Source organism: Eurosta solidaginis, chromosome 5 (assembly GCF_040869045.1).
Source record: "Eurosta solidaginis isolate ZX-2024a chromosome 5, ASM4086904v1, whole genome shotgun sequence".
Taxonomy (NCBI): Eukaryota; Metazoa; Arthropoda; class Insecta; order Diptera; family Tephritidae; genus Eurosta; species Eurosta solidaginis.
In genome coordinates, this window is record NC_090323.1 from 271357871 (window position 1) to 271381984 (window position 24114).

Genomic DNA, 24114 nt, shown 5'->3' on the forward strand with positions numbered 1-24114 from the left:
CACTAATGAAAAATCAACTTGTCATAACCTACTTTGATTTCGCAGCATATTCGGCCCATTATCCTGTCCTGAGTACACGTATAAACTTGCAGCTACCTTGCAATCAATTCAAATATATTAGACTAGATACTTATGAGGTACTGCTAGTCCAGCTACCAATAGTCTCTGCCGAATACTTTGCTTACGGTTATCCGTACATTGGCATGTTTCTCGCAAGTTTAGGACCAACAAAATACTAACTTCTCAAATGTCAAGGGTCAATAGAAATTCGTCACATTGCTCATACAAATAGATCTAATGTAATTTATAAGTATGTATTCAGTGAAGAAATGAGTTTTAGGGTTAATTAATGTCAATTACAAAGCAAGAAAATGTAAGACATTGAACACTTTTACAATAACACAACAATAAATTATGAAATTTTAATTCATACATATGTAAAAAAAAAAATTAAGAGAATTGTATAGATAAATTACAGAATTAAGAAAAACATTTTTACATACATATGCATTAGACTGGGTCGATTTATTAATCGATATCGCGCCATCGATTTTTCGATTGGATTTGGGCCCAGGAAAAAAAGTTCCACTACGCGTACCCAAAAAAAAAAAATTTTTTTTTCAAAAACTGTAATCGCCAACGTTTTTAGCGGACATATTTGTGTCGGACAGGGTATACATATGAAAATTTGTTTAGTAGGTCATGGAAAAAACCTTAAAAATCAAAGTCGAAAAAAGTAAAAAAAAAAATAAATTTCGCAAGCTCGAAAATTATTTTTTGTGTATGCGTAGTGGAACTTTTTTCCTGAGCCCAAATCATATCGAAAAATTGATGGCGCGATATCGGTTAACTTTCAAATCGACCCACCCTAATATACATACATACATATGTAAATTATCTTTGCAACAGAAAACAAGTTAATATAACTTATAATATTTGTATTTCTTTTTATTTATTTAATAATCTTTTGAAATTATCCACATGATATTTTGCAATTTTATAAGGAATAGTGCCGGGACGTACATCTCTAGAACGTAAAGCAAGCGCATAAGCTTTTATTAAAGATTCTTCCTTTTCGACAGGTTCCAAGTAAGATTGCATGCCGTTAATTAGCTAAAAGAAAATTTTATGATATTTAAATATTTATATTAATTCCGTATAAAATATCAATTTACCAATGATTCATCGCAGTTCAAGTAACATAAAGCTGGGGCATAATCAGACCACATACGTCTACGCCATTTGCTGTCGTACTTTTGCGCCATCGGCACTAAAACTAACGATCCAAATGATTCATCACCATAACTAGTGGCTTGAAAGTGATCCACAAACAATGAATATAAGCTTTCAAATTTGCATTTTCCTGCAAAAATATAAGGTGATGTTAGTTTTGTTCCTTATAGTACAAATGCTCTTGACTGTCCGACCTCATTTTATAAAAGTTGAGATTTCCTCAGTGAATGCTGCTATTTGAAGAAGGGAAACGAATTTTTCGTACATGCTTATAGCACAGAACTAGTTGAACCGGTATTCGACAGGTTTAAAAATTCCGAAATAGTTCCGAACAAATCACAAGCATAATCCTAAAATGGGCCGATATAGCAGAGACATGACTGAAAGATATTTCGAATCTATCTCTAAATTTTCCCGAAGTTATTCCAAAAACAATCCCCAAAAACCTTCGGGTCGTGACTTTATCGCTACAACAACAACCTGTTTCAAAATAGTCCCGAAAATATTCCGAATAGAATACGGAAACGGTCCCTAAATAGTCATGAAATATTCCCAAAATAGTGCCGAAATGATCTGAAGTTAGTCGCGAAATAATTTTGGAATGGACTTAAAATTATCAAGAAAACTAACACCACAATTATCAGGAGAGAGATTCGAAATGATCCAGAAATGGTATAACTTCCGAATATACCTGAACCGAGACCGAATTTATCATGAAATAGATCTGAACTGATTCCGTAAACAATCCTGAAATATTCCTAAAAAGGTCCCGAATGGATCTTGATCTATTGACTAATTGATTTAAATAATTATTTCAATTGCGCTAAAGAAGATATCGTTCTCTTTTGTCGTAATCCTTACTTGTCGTTTACATTAAGATTTGCAATTTAATACTTACCCAAAGACGCTTTATCAAAATCAAACATGACATCTTCATATTTTGTATATAATCGCATTAAATGATTTCTCAACAACGGGCGGATATCGTCTGTTAAAAACTCGCTTTCGGGACCCATAAAAGCGCTCATAGCATACATTAATTCTTCCGTAGGCGTGGCAATATGCAAATAAGAGCTTGAATTCTCCAATTCGCTAACAAGCGTGAGGGTCATTTGTAAAATGTCACGTTCTAGATACAATAAAAAGCATAAGGAATTAAATTATATGCGGGTTAAATATATATAATAAATTTTGGATTTACCTGAGAGATCGGCAGTAATTTTTTGTAGCGAATTGTTAATGTAGTTTTGTAAAATAATTTTGAAAAAGAAATAGGGCCAATCGCGTGATAGAATAGGAGGTGCCTGTGCTGATTTCGATAAGCTTAGATTCGAAGGTTCCTTAAAGATTAAAGCATTACAAAGAGTAATAGTTTTCGAAAACGAACAGAATATAATATTACCTAGCACCAAAATTTATAAACACTCTTCAGAGTCGTAAACATATTATTTTAAACGTAGTCAAGACCCTGACTAAACCCATATTAAATTAAGATAAAACTATGCTCATAATAAAAAAAAATCCAGAAATTTAACTAATTTAAACAAAGTAGTTCTCAAAAATGTTTCAAGGCATATATTATTTTTTTAAAATTTTAATGCTCTGACTATAGCAAAAAAAATTTCAAGACTGATTTGTGACTTTATTTGGCTTCAGTGAAACTGCTAAACCCAGTTTTTCTATAGCTAAAAATTGCCATTTTAGGCCTTTGCATCTTCGTTGTGCTGGCAACGTTTCTTTTTTTTATTTCGAATAGGTGGCAACCCTAAACGGCAACCCTACTCAAAAATGTTCCTATTGTAATGCGGAGTGAAATACATTTCGTTTGATACCCATATCGGCATATCTCATGCAATTTTTTTTTTATTTCGAATAGGTGGCAACCTTAAATGACAACCCTACTCAAAAATGTCGCTATTGTAATGCGGAGTGAAATATCTTTCGTTTGATACCCATATCGGCATATCTTATACAATGTTTTTTAATTTCGAATAGGTTGCAACCCTAAACGGCAACCCAACTCAAAAATATCCCTATTGTAATCCGGAGTGAAATACCTTTCGTTTGATACCCATATCGGCATATCCCATGCAAATTTTTTTTAATTTCAAATAGGTGGCAACCCTAAATGGCTCCCTACTCAAAAATGTCCCTATTGTAATGCGGAGTGAAATACCTTTCGTTTGATACCCATATCGGCATATCTCATGCAATTTTTTTAATTTCGAATAGGTGGCAACGTCGTGAAACATTTTGAGTGGCAACACCTAGGTAGAAAGTCTTAGAAGGTAATACATTATCTCGGTGCCAAATTTCATTTAAATCGGTTGAGCCGTTCCCGAGATCGTTCGGCTACACAAACAAACAAGAATTGCTCGTTTAAAGCTTTAAAAATATTCAGCCCAATTCTAAACGAAAATTCCGTGCGAGTTTTTCCCTTCTCCCTCGAATTCTAAAAAAAAAAATTCCTTGTGAACTTTTTCACTTCTCCCTTTCCTCCTATTCTGAACAACGTTCGAAAAAGCGGAAACCGGTTATGGGAGAAAAGTAGGCATTATGAATGTGAGGGAGAGGGAGATTTCTCTGCCATTTCATAGGACGTTTTTCACTAGTTAAATTAAAGGGAATGCATCAAAATAGTTAAAGGAAGTTGGTTATTTTAAGAAAGAACACTTATTTGTACAAATTTGTGCTAAATTATGTATTTACATTCTACCACAATATTCTCACTGTTAATACAACGACAACAACAACCACAATATTCTTTATTTTAAGTCGAAAAATATATCATAAGCAACGGAAGAGCTCTTCGCATATTTGATGCAGCCATCCAGAAATTGCGCAAGGATTTTTTAAGAAGACTTAAATAGATTTTGGCATATGGCGAAAGGCGAACTCAACTCGACGTGGCCGCCAGAAAATTGCTTGCAGAATGAATGCAGGCAACTCCGGGTCCTCTGTTGATATTGCTGTGGCACCAATTAATTACTCATTTCAGTGAATACCACATGAAATGCAATAATGTGCATTGTTTATACTTTATTTCTTAATTTCAAACAAATTGGCAACAATAATTAAACTTTAAAATTTTTTTAAACAAAATAAGAAATGCGCAACGAAATTTCAATTGACAAAACAGCTGACTTCGAAAATTCGAAATTCCTATTCCCCAATTATTCTTCTCCCTAGGAGAAAAGAATTGGAGGAATTTTTCCGCGGGAATAAAAAAATCCGCGAGAACGAAATTCCGCACGAATATTTAGAATTGGCCTGATTATAATTTTTTTTTAGGTAGCTTGAAGTTTATCTAAGTAAAGAAATGTTTTAATTCGTGGTGCTATAATTTGTTTAGGCAATTTTAATACTAACCACAACAATGTAATGAGACTGCACTAAGCTGACAAAAACTTCTTTCCATTTGTTAAGAGTTGCTTGAGGTATATTTAAATATTTTGCATTGAATATGATTTTATCAAAAAGTTGTTCTATTTCCAATATATGCTCAGCGCTGAGACAACTCAAATAATTATACACCAATTGCAATATTTGTGATGAGTTATAACGCGACAAAAGACTATCGCAATTAATCAATTTAAATATGAATTTCACTTCAATTTTAGAGAAAAAGTTGCCGCACAAGTATGCATTTAAACTGTTCGATGCTAATGTGAGATATTGTATCAAACTATCCATCACTTGCGGCCTCATAAGTGCCTCCGTCAGCCGCTTAAGAACTTCATGCTGATTTTCTTTATTTTGTAGCTCAAAGTGAGTCCATAATGTTGTCAGTAAATATACTGTATAGGTTTGTGGTACAATCAATTGGGGCCCATTTGCATGCGAAAGCACTGCGCCCACATTCGGCAGCGGCAGATGTAAACAGCGACGATCACCAGTTTTGCGTAAAACTACTGAGGAGGTGCTGTTGAATATTGAATTGATATTAATATATTTTCATGTTAGGTAAATTAAATTATTTCCACATACATAAGTTGAGTTACACATTTCGAAAAAGTATTCGAAAGCAGAAAATCATACAGGTATTTTGTTATAAATTCGTTGAAAGGTTTTTCCTCATCCCTTTGCAATTTCCAATTTACTACATTCACGCATGCAGATAGAAGTGTGGCTTGAGAAAACTACAAAAAATGTATGATAAGACATATTAAATTATATATTAAGCAAAATTAAATAATGAAATACCTCAGTAATATCACTTCGTGTAGCACGATAAAACCAAGCGCAACAGCATTTATTAAGTATTTCGTTTGAAACGGGAGTTGACTTCGCATTGGAAGGTTCGCAGCTAATTGCCATTAATAATGCAGAAGCATGTTGACGAATTAAATATGGGCCGCCCACTTCGAACTTTAAGTAGTTATAATGCCACTGCAACATATAATAAAAGGCGGAGTCCAAACGACTGAAGGAAAACAAAACGAAAATGAAAATTGTCACACTTTTGTTAAATGAAATGACTGCAACTGCAGTATGACTGATAACTGCAGTATATAAAAACACAAATTCTTATTTTAAAAATCGTATTTCCTATTTTAAATTCGTGTACGTATTCGGGCATTCAACACTTTAAATCGAAATGAAGTTTATACGGATTCTATTTTTGCTAATGGCTTATCAATGCTATTTTTTTTCAACAGCTCAAGGTGTAAGTAATAAATTTACAAATTGCATACATCGACGGCTGAGCAGAGGACTGCCCTATCTCAGAATTTTATTCACGAGCACAAATGTGGGGGAGTGTGTTTACCGTAATAAGAATCACAATATAGTCCGTTTTCAAAGAGACTTGTGATTTTCACTCAGCCATTGATACAATGATAACTTGTAAATTGTATAGTTTTTCTTATTTATATTTTTTCCCTGGATGTAAAAGTTGGAAATTTCTAAGCAAATGAAATCAGGTGCAAAGAAATTGGCTGCTATTTGCATGAAGGAAACGGGTGCCACAGAAGGTTTGTATTTTATTACATTTGAATGTTGAAAATCTCCTTTATTGTTTCCACAGACTTATTTCATGAGGCCAAGGAAACTAGTAAATTGCCGAGTGATAATCGGTCGAAATGTTTTATACATTGCGTTTTAGATAAAATTGGTTTGGTAAGCAGCAATTTTTATTTATTTTTTTTAAGAACAAATTTTAATTTTCTCGCTTCACAGATTGATAGTGAAAATATCGTACACTTGGACAATCTTTTTGAAGTAATGCCACCAGATTTCCATCCAATAATAGAACAATTACATACAACATGTGGAACTCAAAGTAAGTTGGGTTGTTGTTAGGTTGTGCCGAATTTAGACAAATTTTAACTTGGCTTGACCTAAAAACGGCGCAGCCAATTATTTATAAACCATATTTGCACTTATTCGATGCAAATTTTTTAAACTAAAATATTTTTAAATAGGCGGTGCTGATGGATGCGAAACCTCGTATTTAACAACTGAATGTTATATCAAAACGAATCCAGTGATATTGAAGTTGTTATTCGTATCTCTTTCCGATTAATTAATAAATTTAAATAAACATACACAGACATTTGTATAAAATTAATAAAGCATTAACCGATTATCTTTTTCCTCTTTAATGTAATGTTATGTTTCCGACAGTGTAAGAGCTTAAATTTAGCAGCGGTTTTCCGTGATCGCTTGGCAAAGTTTGGTTTGGAGGCAAACCACTTCCAACATGGTTCTATCTTCAGTAGAAAGAAAAAGGACACTGAAGATGGTACACTCCATAACATAGAGAAATGGTTTTCCGTGTCCAATGGCAATTTTTGGCGTAGATATTGAGCTCAGACCTTCAGAATTCTATGTAGCAAATCACCGTATTTCGGTCTGTCACATTACGTGCCACTGTCAGCATCTGTTGAATTAATCCAAGGATTTCCAATGTCGCACAAATTAATTTAGCCAAATAAGAATTGCAGTATTCATTCGCTTTTATTAGAAACGAAAAAGAGTACTTTACAAAAGACCGATATATACATAACAGGATCAACTAACTGAACTAACTTACACAGCGCAAAAACCTGCTGTGTCATATATATGTATGTATAAAAAAAGGGTTGCCATATAATATGAGATTGTATTTGAAAGTGATATCTCAACACTTCCACCCATTGTCTAATACAATTTCAGCTATGTTTTTAAGACTCCTTGTTAATCAAATGTTAAATTCATATATTGGCATAGAAGTATGTGCCGATTCTTATTTAATGACTTTGTAAATATATCTGCAATTTGTTATTCGGTACAAATATATTCCAAGTCGAAATAGCCTTCTTCAAATTTTTCCCTTATGAAGTGATATTGGACATCAATATGCTTCGTTCGTTTGTGGAATACCGGGTCTTTGATTAGTCGGATCGCGCTTATATTATCCACGTATAGCTTGACCTTGAAATCGTTTTTCCCCGACAGCTAGGCCACAAGCAAATTTAACCAAACTAGCTCTTTAACTGCTTGACAGGCGGCTACATACTCAGATTCTGTTGAAGAAGTTGATACTGACTGTTGCCTGATTGACGCCCAACTAATAACACCCGAACCAATATGGAAGACATAACCGCTTATTGACTTTCTAGTATCTGTGTCGCCAGCGTAGTCTGCATCGCTATAACCAACAAAATCAAATTTACTGTCGCTTTTGTAAAGGATACCTGTACTTAACATGCCCCTTATGTACTCCATGATTCGTTTTACAGCATTAATATGTGCTGCAGTTGGTCGCTCCAAATATCGGCTCACGACACCTATAGCATAACTGATATCTGGCCTTGTTCCGATTGCCAAATACATAAGACTGCCAACGGCTTCTCGATATGGAAATGATTTTTCGTGCTCGTCGTTTACAAAATCACTAAGCTTTTGATTGCAGTCCATCGGAGCTGATACTGCTTTACAATCCATCATGTTAAAACGATAAAAAACTTTCATGGCATATGCTTTTTGGTGTATATGGATTGAATTATCGGATAACTTTTCAATTTCAAACCCGAGAAAATATTTGGCTTCAAATACTTTTACTTCAAAATGTTGTCGTAAGTATGAAATGATCACATCAATTTCTCTCTCTTGGTTTGTTGCTAACAATCCATCATCCACATAGATGGCGATAATGGTTATTTAATTGTCCTTCTTACGAACAAACACACATGGATCTGAACTGCTGGGCCTGAAATCGAATTTGCGAATAAAAACGTGAATTTTTGGTTCCAGCATCGCGAAGCTTGCTAAAGTCCATATAAGCTTTTGATTAATTTGCATACGCGCCCACTATTGTCTTCATAACCAACTGGTTGTTTCATATAAACATTTTCCTTTAGTTCACCGTACAAAAAAGCTGTTTTAATGTCGAACTGAATTAGCTTCATTATTAAATTGTGGAGCTTTTCGGCCGATTTTTTTTTTTTTTTTTTTTTGAAATAAAACCATCGTTTATTTTATCTTCTACGCGTTTCGACGCATATTCGCGTCTTCCTCAGGAAGGCTTTAATAAATATACGAAAAACAAGATATTTATGTTAATCGGATTACATTATACATTGAATCAAATAACATTTTTTCCCTATTGCACTTACTAAGTTAACAATTATTTAAATATCACATCTGGGTATAATCAATGGAAAATTATATATATATAAAAAACACCGCACATCTTCTCTTGTCCAGGCTCAAACATTTTGTGTGATCGCAGTAGCATATGCGCAATTTATGTTGTCAACGTCTTCTTTAAAATTCATTGCTTTGTTAAATTGTTGTTGTATCCGTAACCCTTCTAGCGTGATCCTTCTTCTTGTTCTGTTCTCCACATCCAATATTTTTGTGTTGTTAAAATCAGCTGTGTGGTTATTTTCTATCAGGTGTTGCGCTAATGCTGTAGTGTATTTGTTGTTTTTGGCATCGGATTTATGTTCGTTTACCCTTGTTTCAAGCGATCTTTTTGTTGTGCCAATGTAAACCTTATTGCAGCTTTCTCCTTGTTTGCCTTTGCACTGTATTTCATACACTACGTTGTGTAGTTGTTCTTTATTAATTTTGTCCTTTGTTTTTGTGTATATGCTGCGAATTGTGTGATGCGGCTTGTGTGCGTAGCTTAAATTGTTGCTTTTGATAATTTTACCTAAAGTGTTGTTGTCCGTTAGTTGAGGTACATATGTGACGCCAATGTATATTTTGTTGTTGTTATCTTCACTTTCTGTATTGATATTGCAGTTTCTCGTTTTGTTTTTTGCTGCAGTTATAAATGCTTCTATTACTGCATTAGGGTAGCCATTTTTTTGGAGAATGTTTTTTATATTCCTCTTGTTTTCCTCCATGAACTCCTGGTCGCTCAAGGAGTAGACTTTCTTAATAAAACCTATGGCCGTGTTTTTCTTTTGACTCCATGGGTGGTTCGACAAATAGTGGATCATTCTCGATGATGCTACGGCTTTCTTATACCAATTGGTCCTTATTTTGTTCTCTGTATTATGGACCTCTATATCTAGGAAGGCTAATTTGTTGTTCGTTTCTCTCTCCAGGGTGAATTTTATTTTAGTATGTTGTCCATTGAATATTTTTAGTATCTCTTCCACGTCATTAATCTTAACTATAGCGAACATGTCATCTACATATTTTGTTATGTATTTTACATGTATGTCCTTAGATCTTAGCTCAGTGATGCTGTCGTCAATAATCTTGTCCAACACAATATCTGCTATGGTTGGTGATAAGGGATTGCCCATCGGCATACCATATGTTTGTTGGTAGAAGGTCCCATCGTGTACGAAATAATTATTTTCTCTCAAGCAAAACTCGAGAATTTTGAGAAATTGGGTTTTTGAGATTTTTGTGTGGTTTTGTAAACCTGTCCATTGTTTCATGATTGTGCCAATCGCAAAGTGAATAGGTATGTTTGTGAATAGGGATACTACGTCCAATGATATTAGAGTTTCGTCATCTTCAATTGTTAGATTTTTAATGTTTTCTTTTAGTCGTTGTGAATTCTTTATATTGTATTTGTCCGAAACGATGTTTTGTAGTATCTGACCTACGTATTTTGATAATCTCGAGCATGGTACGTTCACCGAAGAAGAAATAGGCCGCAGAGGTATGTTTTCTTTATGAACTTTAGGTAATCCATATATTCTCGGAGCTGTAGCTGCTGGGCACGACAAGTAGTGTTTTTCTTTCAAATTGATGCTTTGCGTTTTGTAGAGGTCGTTCACGATCTTGTTGTTTTTACGTAATAGAAATTGGGTAGGATCAGTTCTTATGGTTTTGTACGTTAGCTTGTCATCCAAGAGGTCTTTCATTTTGTCTTCGTACTCTGATTTGTACATCATCACAGTCTTACTACCTTTATCCGCGTTCGTGATAACTATGGAGTCCTTATGTTGTTTTAGGAACCGTTTGGTTTCTTCATAGATTTGCAATATGAATTTCTCTTTCGGACTGTTTCTAAATTTATTTTTAAAGTTGTTTACCCTAGTTGCAAATTTGCATCTAACTATGTCTTTCTCTCTATCATCTGGCATCGTCTGTATGCCTTGCTCGATATCTGCTATTAACTGTACGGGCGAGAAAGTCTTTTTCGAGATGGGAAGCGCGAATTTATTACCCAGGGATAGTAGCCACCGGCACTCTGTGGGAATGTTAATCTTTGTCTTGTTCGTAAACCAATCTTCATTATATTTCAAATTATATTTTTCAAAGGTTTCTTTTATTGCAGTGAGCAGTTTTTTATTTAGATTTATTTCAATTTTCTTTTTGGTACCCTCTAAGTTTTGATTTTGAGATGCAACTATTGAGTTATACTCCTTTTCATCCAAAATTCATTTTGTGACTCGCTGCCAAAGCCAAAATTAATCGAACCGACGTATATTTCACAACTGGAGTAAAATTTTCTTCATAATCGACACCATACTGTTGTGTGAAACCACGAACAACTAAACGCGCTTTGAATCGTTCTATCGTGCCATCTGGGTTTTGCTTCACTTTGAACACTCAACGGTTGTCAATTACCTTTTGATCTTTGGGAGCATCAACTAGTTTCCAAGTGCCAGTAAGCATGAGGGACTCATATTCTTCGTCCATCGCATGCTTCCACTGTTGCACTTCTTTTGAATTAATTGCCTCCTCATATGATATTGGTTCACACATTAACGCCGAATAACTTGATTCGATCAGTCGACTTGGTGTATTAACTTTTGGTCGAAAATTATATCGCTCATTTTGTCGCGATTCATGATCATCACACGTCTCCTCATCATTTGTCAAAACATTTTCTTCTTGGGAAGTGATTTCATCTTTATGTTCAAACTCTTGCTCACAATTGTTGCTGACCTCGCTATCTTCAATTTCTGATTCTTCGTGAATCACATACTTGACATGTTGCTTCTCGTTGAATCGAATGTTGCAACTCATAAAAACCTTTTCGCTACATGGATCATACAACCGGAAATTTTTATTTGTGGGATCGAAACCAATTAAATAAACCTTTTTTGCTTTTGGGTCCCCTTTCTTACGACCCGTTTGTTTCGGAATCTGTACAAAGCATTCGGTTCCGAAAATTTTTACATGACCCAAATGTGGTTTGCGATCAAACCATTTTTCATATGGCGTGCTTCCAACGCAATTGCTGTTTGTTGTGCGATTCAATAAATATGTTGCTGTGCGTACTGCTTCCGGCCATAGTGATTTCGGCAAACCATTTGCAATGAGCATCGTTCTCGCACTTTCTTGGACAGTACGATTGTCACGTTCGATGCGACCATTTTGTTCGGGAGTGTACGGCGCGATGCCTTCAAGCTGAATACCTTCATTTCTTAATAAGTTTGTCAATACTTTTCGATTTATAAATTCTTTTCCATTATCGAATCGAAAATGCTTGATTTGTGCACCATTCATATATTTAACAAGTGGTACTAATGACTTCAAGTGACTATAAGCCTCATCTTTTGACTTTAGTAAAAACACAAAACGAAAGCTAGTGGCTTCATCTTTCACTAACATAAAGTAGCGAATACCACCTACTCCATTAATTTCAGTCGGGCCGCACAAGTCTACATGCATATATTCGCCTCTTGCTGATGCTCGCTTAATAGACGTTTTGTGTGTTGCTCTGGTCATTTTACCATATACGCAATCTTCGAAAAAAAAAACTTTCATTATAAGACAAACTGCCACCAGTAACTAGACCATTCTTGATAGCGTCAGCATGCATATGTCCCAAACAACGATGCCAATGCTGCAATGAAACAGCGGCAACGTTTGCATATTCATCAATATGTAATCGAAAACTCATTTTAATTTGATTCAGTTCGTTGCGTTTTCCTACGGCAACAACTTTGTTCAACTGGTCAACGAATTTGCAACCTTCTTTGCCGATTATCACTGTGATACCTTTATCTGTTATCATGCTTGTTGATAGCATATTTTCGCTGGGTTCCGGAACGTACAGTACATTTTCTAGACGAACTGGCTTCCACTGATTGTCTACTTTTACATCAATTAGAATTGTTCCTATTCCTTCTTCGATTTGTAAGCAACTCTTATTTGAGACTTAACTTTGCTACCGTTTGTGTGCTTTCGTAGCGTAGAAAACCATTATCGATGAAATGTCATATGTTTTCTTGCTGCAGAATCACCGTACCAACTATCAGATTCCTTACCTGGTAATTCCATTGTTTGCTGTACGGAACACCATGCCATTTCACCACCTTCTTTGCTGGTTTTGCCTGCAGATTTTCTTTCATATTTTGGACAGCCTTTATCTCTAGCCCAATGGCCTTTCTGCCCACACGCATTACACCTGGTTTTTTGCTTCAAATTATCAATTTTTGATTTCGGATTTGAATCTTTTCGATTATATAGTTTCGGCTTAGTTTTAAGAATTGCAGTATTCATTCGCTTTTATTAGAAAAGAAAAAGAGTACTTTACAAAAGACCGATACATACATAACAGGATCAACTAACTGAACTGTGTCATATATATGTATGTATACAAAAAGGGTTGTCATATAATATGAGATTGTATTTGACGGTGATATCTCAACAGCATCTTATCGAGAATAGATGAGGAAAGTGAGACAACTCAAACTTTGAAGAGGTGACACATCCTACAGCAACAAAAGACTGTATACATGCGCAACATTCCCCAAACCCTCACGTGCCAACTTACGTGTTCAGCATGTGTAGGCTTCCCACACAAACAAATTCATCTAGCACCATTTTCCCCCATTAGAAAGAGCACGAACTCTGAGCGCGTAGGTAATCTTGACAGGATGACGCATAAAAAAAAAAGAGTTAAATGCAGCGACCATAACATTAACAAATAAACACAAAACAAGAACGTTTCAAAGGCAAACATAAGTAGTCTGAGATAGTTCATATTAAAGAATATTTTATTATAGCTCACCTATAAAGAGCATCGTCAATTCGCAGCAGCAGCAGACAGCGCACAATTCGTAAACATTCTATCTGAACTTTTATCATAGCATCCTTAAAAATAACCCAGAAAAACAGATAAGTATATATACAAAAATATGGAAGTCCATAAAAACTTGATTTCCAAATAAACCTACTTTTAAGTCTCCTCTATAAGACAAATAGCTAACCAGCATTTCAGCCATCTTCATATTCATAAGTCGAACAGCGATTCCAAGATTTTGTGAAATTAAAACTCTTAACAGTTTTAGGCATAAGAATTGCGGACAATAGTAAAATTTCGATACATCCAAGTTGGTTGCTTTAAATTTAAAGATTTGCAATAAATAATGCCGATTGGCGTACATTATTTATTTTATTTATATTTTCTAAATAAAAAAAATAATATCTATTTATGATATGAAATAGCACATGCACTTACCACAATTAAGTAAATCTGGCAGGAAATATTCAAATAGGCAATGGATTAGCGTATTGTTGGACACAATTTTTCCTGCAAATTCGGTGCTTGTTCGTGCAATGCGTATAAGAATTTTCAAACATGACGAAACTGTGCTGTTTTCAGGCTGAATATCATTTAAAATAAAGCTGAAAACATTTTTTTTTAGTTTCTATGAATTGCAGATATCAGTTTTAGCTTTATTCTTACTAAATTCTTTGTAAAATATTTGTGCGCATTAGACATTCAATCAAATTTGTTTCCGCCAATTGAAAATCACTCATAGAAGTTTTGATCTCATTATCTGCCTCCTCGAAGTCACTTCGGTAAACGGATCTTTTGCTTTGATCATTCATTTGTAATTGCTGCATGTGCTTTTGTAAATTTTCTAGTGCAGTTATATCTTTAACATCTGTTGCTATATCCACAGACTCTAGTATAGGCTGCCAATGGCAGCCTGGATTCTCAAATATGAAGTCCAATAAAATCTGTTTTTGTATGAAGTAAGCATTACTGATTTTATAACACCGTTTTGACTGTCAAATAATAAAATACCTCATCAGCTTCATTGTATAGCAGACATGCCAATGCCTTTGAAACGACTTCAATCATAGCCGGTGTATTGTCATCAAGACCAAAACGTAGTAAAAAGAATATTTTCGAAATAGGCAATTCTAAAACACCATCATAAAACCCCTGATTATATATACTCAGAATGCCACCAATAGCGCTGAAAGCCGATATACGTTGTTGTATAATGCTTGATCTGTCAGGTATTTTAGTATGTAAAATTATTGTAATATTTTAAACTTAGTATGAGGCTAGTACAATTACCGTGCTAATCGAAACATTTCTTGCAGCGTGTATCCTGGTCGGTCAGGCTCATCTCCATGAAGATAGAGTTCCCTGTCATCCGTGTGTGAAGACTTTTCATCCTTAACAGTCATAACAGTATATGCCGCGCTTTTAGACGATTTTGTATCTGCTGAATATGGTAGCAACACGCCCTTCCAATCGAAGCGCGCTTCAAATTGTTCCCCTGCCTTTATATTTGGCATATGTTCTGCTATGTCCTGCATCCACTTAAGCTTATCGGTCTCAACAATATCGAAATGTAACCACTTTTCTGCTTCACTTTGTTGTAATATTTCAAGGGCTACTTTCGATGTGATTAGATCTGAATCAATATCCATGGCTTCTTCATTAACATTACTTTTTTCGGAGGATACTGTGACTGCCGTCCTACATTCCATTGTAGCATTAGAACATGCTGCTTTCTCTTGCCTTATTTTCTTCAATAACGCCAAAAGAGAGGGATCTAAAAAGAATAAGGACCATACACGTGATTGGTAAATATGTTTTCAAAATACATATAAATACTTCTACCAATGGAGTTTAAGAGTTTGTCCTTTTCGGCTAAAATATCATCTTTGTGCATTTTGCTCAAGATATCTAAATTTTCTTTATGTACATCAGCTGATATTTTTGCATCAGCTACTATTACACTTTTGTTTCCATACATTTTAGATAAGTCTTCAGTCGCTTTATTTAGCTTTATTGGATCTGCTTCATCAGATACGAAAATACTTTTTCCCGACTTGTTTGATTTCTATATTATATAAAAAAAACTTGTGCCCTTAGTTTTTATGGTCATATGCATATACTACTTACAATAAGAGGAACTTTTTTCACAGTTGGAAACCCAATAACTTCCTCAATTATCAAATGTCTATCTCGCATTGGAGAATCATATGTTCGTTCCACTATATCGCCGAGAACAATGTCGCTCAAATTGTTTGCATCTATATTTCCAATGATCTCGTGTATTTCACTCATAATTTCCTTTTCAGCGGTTATAGATGCCGCGGATTCGTTTGTAAGCTTTTGTGTCACTGCTTCCGTACTAAGTCCTGCCTTTTCACGGTTCCTTACAAACAATGATTTCCTGGCTTCTAATCTTACAAACAAATAATACTTGCAATGAAATTAAAGAATGAAATTTGATATTTACCCTTTTCCATTTTCACACATTGGGCGGCCGGTTGCAGTTTGGGATTTTTCGCTCGTTGAGATAGAAATTCATTTTGCATCCGCAATATATCCTCCTCGGTTTCACCACTTTGTGGTCGTTTAATCATTTTCGGATTATTTTACCGATTCTATTTATAATGAAATAAATTATTTTATGAAAAGCACTCAAGCCAGCAGCCACATTGGGAAATAGAAAATAACCAATTTTCAGATGTTTTTGAAGTGCTACCAGATGTTTAACCTAACCAGAGGTCTACACCTGCTTGCTGTAATGGGTGGCAAGACGAGCCCAATTAACAACCTTTTTTGATATTAGCAGTTTTTTTTTCTCATCTATATAGTACGTTTACGCTTAAAATTAGAGGGACTGTTAAGCGACAAACTTTAAGTACACCTCTGAAATTGCTACGCATAAAATTAGTACTACTATATTTCAATACGCATTATACTCAGATGTAACTTAAATATGTGTCTATGTTTCACCCTCTGCACTAATTCTATGTATTCTATGCGCGTCCACTATTTACCACAACTGATTCAGCTATATGTTATACACAGAAATACAACAGAGGGTTGTGTCTCCGCTTTTCGGTACACCCTGTGCTGTAGCTAGTTGTTTAACCCCTGCCGCTAGATGGTCTCCTAAGTATTATATAAGCGAGGATGGGCGTTTTTTTTTTTCACGCGCAAACGAAACATATAGGCGTGTAAAAAAAACACGGCTATTAGTAAGTCATCAGCATGTCAGTCAAACGAAAACGCTTACATTTTTTCCTTTGTCGTATTCACCTATTTCTTTTCATTTATCCGATTATTATTATTTTTTTTTTGTTTAAATAATTAAATATCATGTCTAGAGTTATAGGTCAAAACGTGGACCCAGATAACCCTACGATGTGTTTATATAATATGGGTATCAAATGGAAGCTTCTGATGATGGGGTACTTTTCGTACCCATAGCTGACTAGGGTCTCGAGATATAGGCCAAAGTGTGGACCCGGGTACACCAAGAATGTGTTTATATAATATGGATATCAAATGAAAGCTGTTGATGAGTTCTTTAGCAGAGGGTAATTTTCATACATTTGAGTGACTAGGGTCTCGAGATATTGCCCAAAACGTGGATCAGAATAACCTTAGGATGTGTTTTTACATTATGGGTATCAAATGGAAGCTGTTAATGAGTACTCCAACAGCACCATGTTTATGATACAATCATGAATAATGTTAACCATGGAACTGGTGGATTGTTTTTCTTGGATGCTCCTGGGGGAACAGGCAAGACCTTTTTGATTTCATTGATATTAGCAACAATTCGATCTGATAATAACGTTGCATTGGCACTCGCTTCTTCCGGAATTGCGGCTACATTACTGGAAGGCGGTTGCACAGCACATTCTGCATTAAAGTTGCCTTTGAATATGTAGGTAAATGAAACACCAACACGTACTATTTCGAAAACATCTGGAATGGCAAAAGTTCTTAAAGTATGTAAGCTCATCGTATGGGACGAGTGTACTATGGCACACAAGAAATCATTGGAAGCACTTGATAGAACTTTTAAAGATCTACGAGGAAGCCAAACAGTCTTTGGAGGTGCCATTATTTTATTGGCTGGAGATTTCACTGTGATCCCAAAATCCACGGCTGCAGATGAAATCAATGCATGTTTAAAATCAATGTATTTATGGAAACATGTAAACACGCTTACACTTACTACAAACGTGTTCAGCTACAAAACGATCCGTCGGCAGCTGAATTTTCACAGCAATTACTGAAAATCGGAAATGGCCAAATGTCTGTCGATCCAACAGGAATGACTACATTGCCTAACAATTTCTGCACTTTTGCACAGTCTAAAGAGACATTCATACAGAGTGTATTTCCAAACATAGTTCAGCATTATCAAAAATATGATTGGCTCAGCGAAAGAGCAATTTTAGTTGGAAAAAATAAGGACGTCAATGAGATAAATGCAACTATTCTGGATCAAATACCTGGTGACATAGTTGCATATAAGTCAATGGACACTATTACTGATCAAGATGATGTCGTAAATTATCCAACTGAATTCTTAAACTCAATCGATTTGCCAGGCCTACCACCTCATAATTTACGTTTAAAAATTGGAGCACCGATTACTATGCTGCGCAACATTAATGTGCCACGACTTTGCAACGGTACCAGACTCGCTGTGAAGAAGGTAATGGGTATCGTTATCGAAACAACAATTTTGAAAGGGAAAAGTACAAAGTAGAAGACGTTTTTATACCCAGAATTCCACTGATTCCGACTGATTTACCATTCGATTTCAAACGTTTGCAGTTCCTTATTCGCCTTGCCTTCGCAAGGACAGTTTCTACAAATGTGCGGTATTAATTTAGAATACCCAATTTTTTCTTATGGACAATTGCATGTAGCTTGCTCAGAGTAGGCAAACCATCGTCATTATGCATTTACGCGAAAGATGGAAAAACCAAAAACGTTGTCTACCAAAAAGTGTTACAATAAAGTTCGAATGAAATTGTATCAAAGAATTTGCTTTGTTTCGTATTAATTTTATTCTCTTTCAGCAAATCATTGAATTTATCGCATAGCGAAGCGGGCGAGGGTACGCTAGTATAATATAAAAACAAGGAAGAAGATTTACAAGAAGAATATCAAGATTGGAATTATTGTCAAGAACTAATTCTACAATAATATTTTTGAATTAATTGTCAAGTTTGAAAAATTACCTGGCAGTGGGATCAAACTTTCCAGCCATTATCTAAAAAAAAAAATAAATAAAAACAAGTAAGGAAGGCTAAGTTCGGGTGTAACCGAACATAACATACTCAGTTGAGAGCTATGGAGACAAAATAAGGAAAATCAATCTGGGCTAACCCTGGGATGTGGTTGTATAACATGTGTATCAAATGAAAGGTATTAAAGAGTATTTTAAGAGAGAGTAGGCCATAGTTCTATGGATGAACGCCATTTAGGGATATCGCCATAAAGGTAGACCAGGGCTGACTCTAGAATTTGTTTGTACGATATGGGTATCAAATGAAAGGTGTTACTGAGCATTTTAAGAGGGAGTGGGCCTTAGGTCTATCGGTGGACGCCTTTTCGAGATGTCCCCATTAAGGTGGACCAGGGGTGATTCTATAATGTGTTTGTACGATATGGGTATCAAATGAAAGCTGTTAATGAGTATTTTGAAAAGGAGTGATCCTTAGTTCCATAGGTGGACGCCGTTTCGAGATATCGCCATAAAGGTGGACCAGGGGTGTCTCTAGAATGTGTTTGTACGATATGGGAATCAAATGAAAGGTGTTACTGAGCATTTTAAGAGGGAGTGGGCATTAGGTCTATAGGTGGACGCCTTTTCGAGATATCGCCATTAGGGTGGGCCAGGGGTGACTCTAGAATGTTTGTACGATATGGGTATCAAACGAAAGGTGTTACTGAGCATTTTAAGAGGGAGTGGACACTAGGTATATAGGTGGACGCCTTTTCGAGATATCGCCATTAGGGTGGGCCAGGGGTGACTCTAGAATGTTTGTACGATATGGGTATCAAACGAAAGGTGTTACTGAGCATTTTAAGAGGGAGGGGGCATTAGGTCTATAGGTGGACGCCTTTTCGAGATATCGCCATTAGGGTGGGACAGGGGTGACTCTGGTATGTTTTTGTACGATATGGATATCAAATTAAAGGTATTAATGAGGGTTTTAAAAGCGAGTGGTCCTTAGATGTATATGTGAAGGCGTTCTCGCGATATCGACCAAAATGTGGACCAGGTGATCCAGAAAATCATCTGTCGGGTACTGCTAATTTATTTATATATGCAATACCACTAACAGTATTCCTGCCAAGATTCCAAGGGCTGTTGATTTCGCCTTGTAGAACTTTTTCATTTTCTTCTACTTAATATGGTAGGTGTCACACCCATTTTACAAAGTTTTTTCCAAAGTTATATTTTGCGTCAATAAACCAATCCAGTTACCATGTTTCGTCACTTGTTTCGTATTTGGTATAGAATTATGGCATTTTTTTCATTTTTCGTAATTTTCGATATCGATAAAGTGGGCGTGGTTATGGTCAGATTTCGCCCATTTTTTATACCAAGAAAAAGTGAGCTCAGGTAAGTACGTGGGCTAAGTTTAGTAAAGATATATCGGATTTTGCTCAAGTTATTGTGTTAATGGCCGAGCGGAAGGACAGACGGTGGACTGTGTAAAAAACTGGGCGTGGCTTCCACCGATTTCGCCCATTTTCACAGAGAACAGTTACCGTCATAGAATCTATGCTCCTACCAAATTTGAGAAGGATTGGTACATTTTTGTTCGACTTATGGCAATAAAAGTATTCTAGACAAACTAAATGAAAATGGGCGGAGCCACGCCCATTTTGAAATTTTCTTTTATTTTTGTATTTTGTTGCATCATATCATTACTGGAGTTGAATTTTGACTTAATGTACTTATATACAGTAAAGATATTAAATTTTTTGTTAAAATTTGAATTTAAAAAATTTTTTTTTTAAAAAGTGGGCGTGTTCTTCATCCAATTTTGCAAATTTTTATTTAGCACATATAGAGTAATAGTAGTAACGTTCCTGCCAAATTTCATCATGATATCTTTAACGACTGCCAAATTACAGCTTGCAAAACTTTTAAATTACCTTCTTGTAAAAGTGGGCGGTGCCACGCCCATTGTCCAAAATCTTACTAATTTTCTATTCTGCGTCATAACTTCAACCCATCTACCAAGTTTCGTCGCTTTATCTGTCTTTTGTAATGAGTTATCGCACTTTTTCGGTTTTTCGAAATTTTCGATATCGAAAAAGTGGGCGTGGTTATAGTCCGATATCGTTCATTTTAAATAGCGATCTGAGATGAGTGCTCAGGAACCTACATACCAAATTTCATCAAGATACCTCAAAATTTACTCAAGTTATCGTGTTAACGGACGGACGGACGGACGGACGGACGGACGGACGGACGGACGGACGGACATGGCTCAATCAAATTTTTTTTCGATCCTGATTATTTTGATATATGGAAGTCTATATCTATCTCGATTCCTTTATATATGTACAACCAACCGTTATCCAATCAAACTTAATATACTCTGTGAGCTCTGCTCAACTGAGTATAAAAAAAAAATAATAAATTACAACACGGGTCAATTGCTAAAAACTAAAATGTTGCGTCTATGATCAATGTTTAAATAAAAGATTGGGTATCCTAATACCCAGTATTGGTATACTAGCTCAGTCAGTATTGGGAAGGACCTTTCCAAAACGTTCGAAACTAGACGGAGTTTCAGAAAGGGTCATAATCATTGTAAATCCCTAAAAGTGAAGAATCCATCTATACCTCCATTGCCATTCCTACCTCCATTATGAGTTCATACAAGTGGCGAATGTTAAAAAAAAAAACGTTTACAATAGTTAACAGCCTGAAGCACCTGTAAAATCGCTGTTCGATCACTTAAACAATTTTCCCAATAGTATTTTTCAAACATTTTTGTAGACGACTAGTATATTGTATTATTTATTTTAACCTCTCTTCCATTCTTTGGTCACTCGCGATAGCCATTCTAGGTTTCAGTTATCATTTGACAGGTAGACATTGTGAATTCCTAAAAGATGATGTTCCTGCCCAAAAGTGATCTTATCGGCGACTCTCACTCTGCTGAAAGAACCCGGTAGGAAATAATTTAAATTCCCTTAGTGTTGTGGTTGTTGTTGTAGTGATAAGGTTGCTCCCCGAAGGCTTTGGGGAGTGTTATCGATGTGATGGTCCTTTGCGGGATACAGATCCGGTACGCTCCGGTAACACAGCACCATTAAGGTACTAGCCAAACCCTCTCGGGAACGATTTATATGGCCACATTAAACCTCCAAGTCATCCTTCCCTCCCGACCCCAAGTACCATGAGGAGCTCTTGGTCGCCAGTGCCTCGTCTGTTAGTGTAACAGGATTTGCCGCGGATAGGTGAGGTTGACAATTGGGTTTGGAGAAGCTATATATTGTGCTGGCAACCTGAAGGGTTGCTCTATACAGCCCCTTGAATTTGGTATTTTAGTCACCTCTTACGACAGGCATACCTACCGCGGGTATATTCTGACCCCTTAACCCGCTGGGGGGGGGGGGGGGGGGTGGGCAATTCCCTTGGTGGTATCAATTGGCGCTAGTAAATTCAGCGAAGAGGCAAATTGTTGGACGCTCAAAATAGTTTTAGGACACGTACCCCTTACCGCGAGAATATAGTAAGCACACAGGTAGAAAGGCGCTCCTGGAAACCAAAATTAGCGGGACAATAAAGAATAGCTATTACAGGGGTAAAAACTCAATGTTGCTGCAAGTTTTAGAAATAAACATGCTAAATACCAAAGTGACTTCGAGGTAACTACTTCCGAGTCTTGAAGAGGGGTGGTTGAGTGAGGAGTTTTGGCGTGCATTTGGAGTCAAGAAATGCAAGTTTTGAGCTGCAGTAATGGTAAGAAAACATACATAACATGACATTGGCTAACTGCAAAAGGTGTTCATGGTCCCTTGCTGGATATACATAGATCTGGGAGGGTCGGGTAACTAGCTTTGTAAGGTGCTTAAGAGCCCCTTGCAGGGCCGGATCTACCATATACGCGAACTACGCGACCGCCTAGGGCACCAAGTTCTAGGGGGCACCAAATTTGTACTAAAAATCCTTTTTGCAAAAAAAAAAAAAAAAAAAAGAATTTGTAGGAGCCCTATATTTAGTTTCATTAAAAAAATTGTTTTCCCCAATTTAGTATTTTATTGACGATACCAATGTCGGTTGCTAGTGGCGAGCGTAGCTTTTCAAAACTGAAATTAATCAAAACGTACTTACGTTCGGCCATGATTCAAGAAAGGCTTGTCGGTTTAGCATTGCTATCAATAGAGCAGGAAATTGCGCAAAAGTTAGATTTAAGTAAAATTATATCAACTTTCTCTGAGTTGAAGGCACGTAAAATGAAGTTTTAGTAAACTCTAAAATAATTAAAAATACTTTTGTGTGTTATATTTTCGTTCTTTTGTTGAAAAAAAAATATATTTAATATGCGAAAGAAATATTTTTTTGTTTTATTGACACTAAGTTTGAATTTAATATTTCTGATCTCTAATTTTCTGATCTCCAATTTCTTTCTATAAATACGGGAGAAAGGGGCCGCAAATAATAACTCGCTTAGGGCCCCAAATTCTGTTGAGCCGGCCCTGCCCCTTGCATTTTGGAAAAATGAGTTGCATGTGACCTAAAACAGGTAAGGCGAGGGACCAACCACCGCATGCAAAATCTTCAAAATCGTGTGTAAGAAGTACGATATTAGAGCAATAACGTTGCTTCTATCAATATCATATGTTTGTATTCTTATAACTGTGGCCAGATACACTTGAGCATGTTATATATTCGTGTCATACGCTCGAGTCGTTAAGGCTCTGGGGGAACAGCTCGAAGCGGCAATTTGGGGGAATCTTAGAACCTATGATATTTTCCAAGAGGGTGGAGGTAATTTATTACTTAAGACCTGAGCTTAACTGGGGCTTTCCGTTAAACAAGTTCTCCAAACAAGATGAGGTGGTAAGATTGTAGTTTTTCTGCAAGTGCTTTCGACCACACTTTAGATACAGATATTGCATGTCGCTGGCCTTTTAGTCTAGATATTGTGAAATCATTGGATTGTACCTATTCGTGAAGAGAAGCATATCCATATTGTCCGGATTTGTCCTGAGGCCTTATTTCTCTGCCTACCCACTCAGTTTTGCCAACGGGACTAGAGATCAGGATCGGCACATCGGAGTAGTTTAAAATATTTGCCCTACTCGGTTGAGTTATCCCGAACATAATCTTCCCTTGGAATCTTCTTGCGTTTTTACTAGAGACTGTTATAATGCCTTTCAGCCGGAGAAGGAAAGTATCCATCCCAGAACCATCCCTGGGTGGTACAAAAATATAA

General features: G+C 36.0%; 2 protein-coding genes across 2 annotated transcripts; one reads left to right on the forward strand and one right to left on the reverse strand.

Annotated features, from left to right (window-relative positions):
• Positions 1–935: 935 nt before the first annotated feature.
• LOC137253530 (RNA polymerase II-associated protein 1) lies at positions 936–16359 on the reverse strand. Its single transcript, XM_067790636.1, has 16 exons — positions 16131–16359; positions 15791–16071; positions 15506–15728; positions 14954–15437; positions 14675–14885; positions 14330–14607; positions 14102–14268; positions 13818–13981; positions 13652–13734; positions 5437–5656; positions 5221–5372; positions 4603–5155; positions 2435–2573; positions 2132–2362; positions 1176–1363; positions 936–1113 (listed from the first exon to the last, which is right to left on the reverse strand). The coding sequence occupies exons 1-16, from the start codon at positions 16255–16257 to the stop codon at positions 949–951; spliced, it is 3666 nt and encodes a 1221-aa protein (XP_067646737.1). The 5' UTR covers positions 16258–16359; the 3' UTR covers positions 936–948.
• On the forward strand, positions 5481–6836 carry Obp69a (Odorant-binding protein 69a). The gene is made up of 5 exons (XM_067790637.1): positions 5481–5899; positions 6128–6206; positions 6260–6351; positions 6412–6514; positions 6657–6836. The coding sequence occupies exons 1-5, from the start codon at positions 5831–5833 to the stop codon at positions 6755–6757; spliced, it is 444 nt and encodes a 147-aa protein (XP_067646738.1). The 5' UTR covers positions 5481–5830; the 3' UTR covers positions 6758–6836.
• Positions 16360–24114: the final 7755 nt, after the last annotated feature.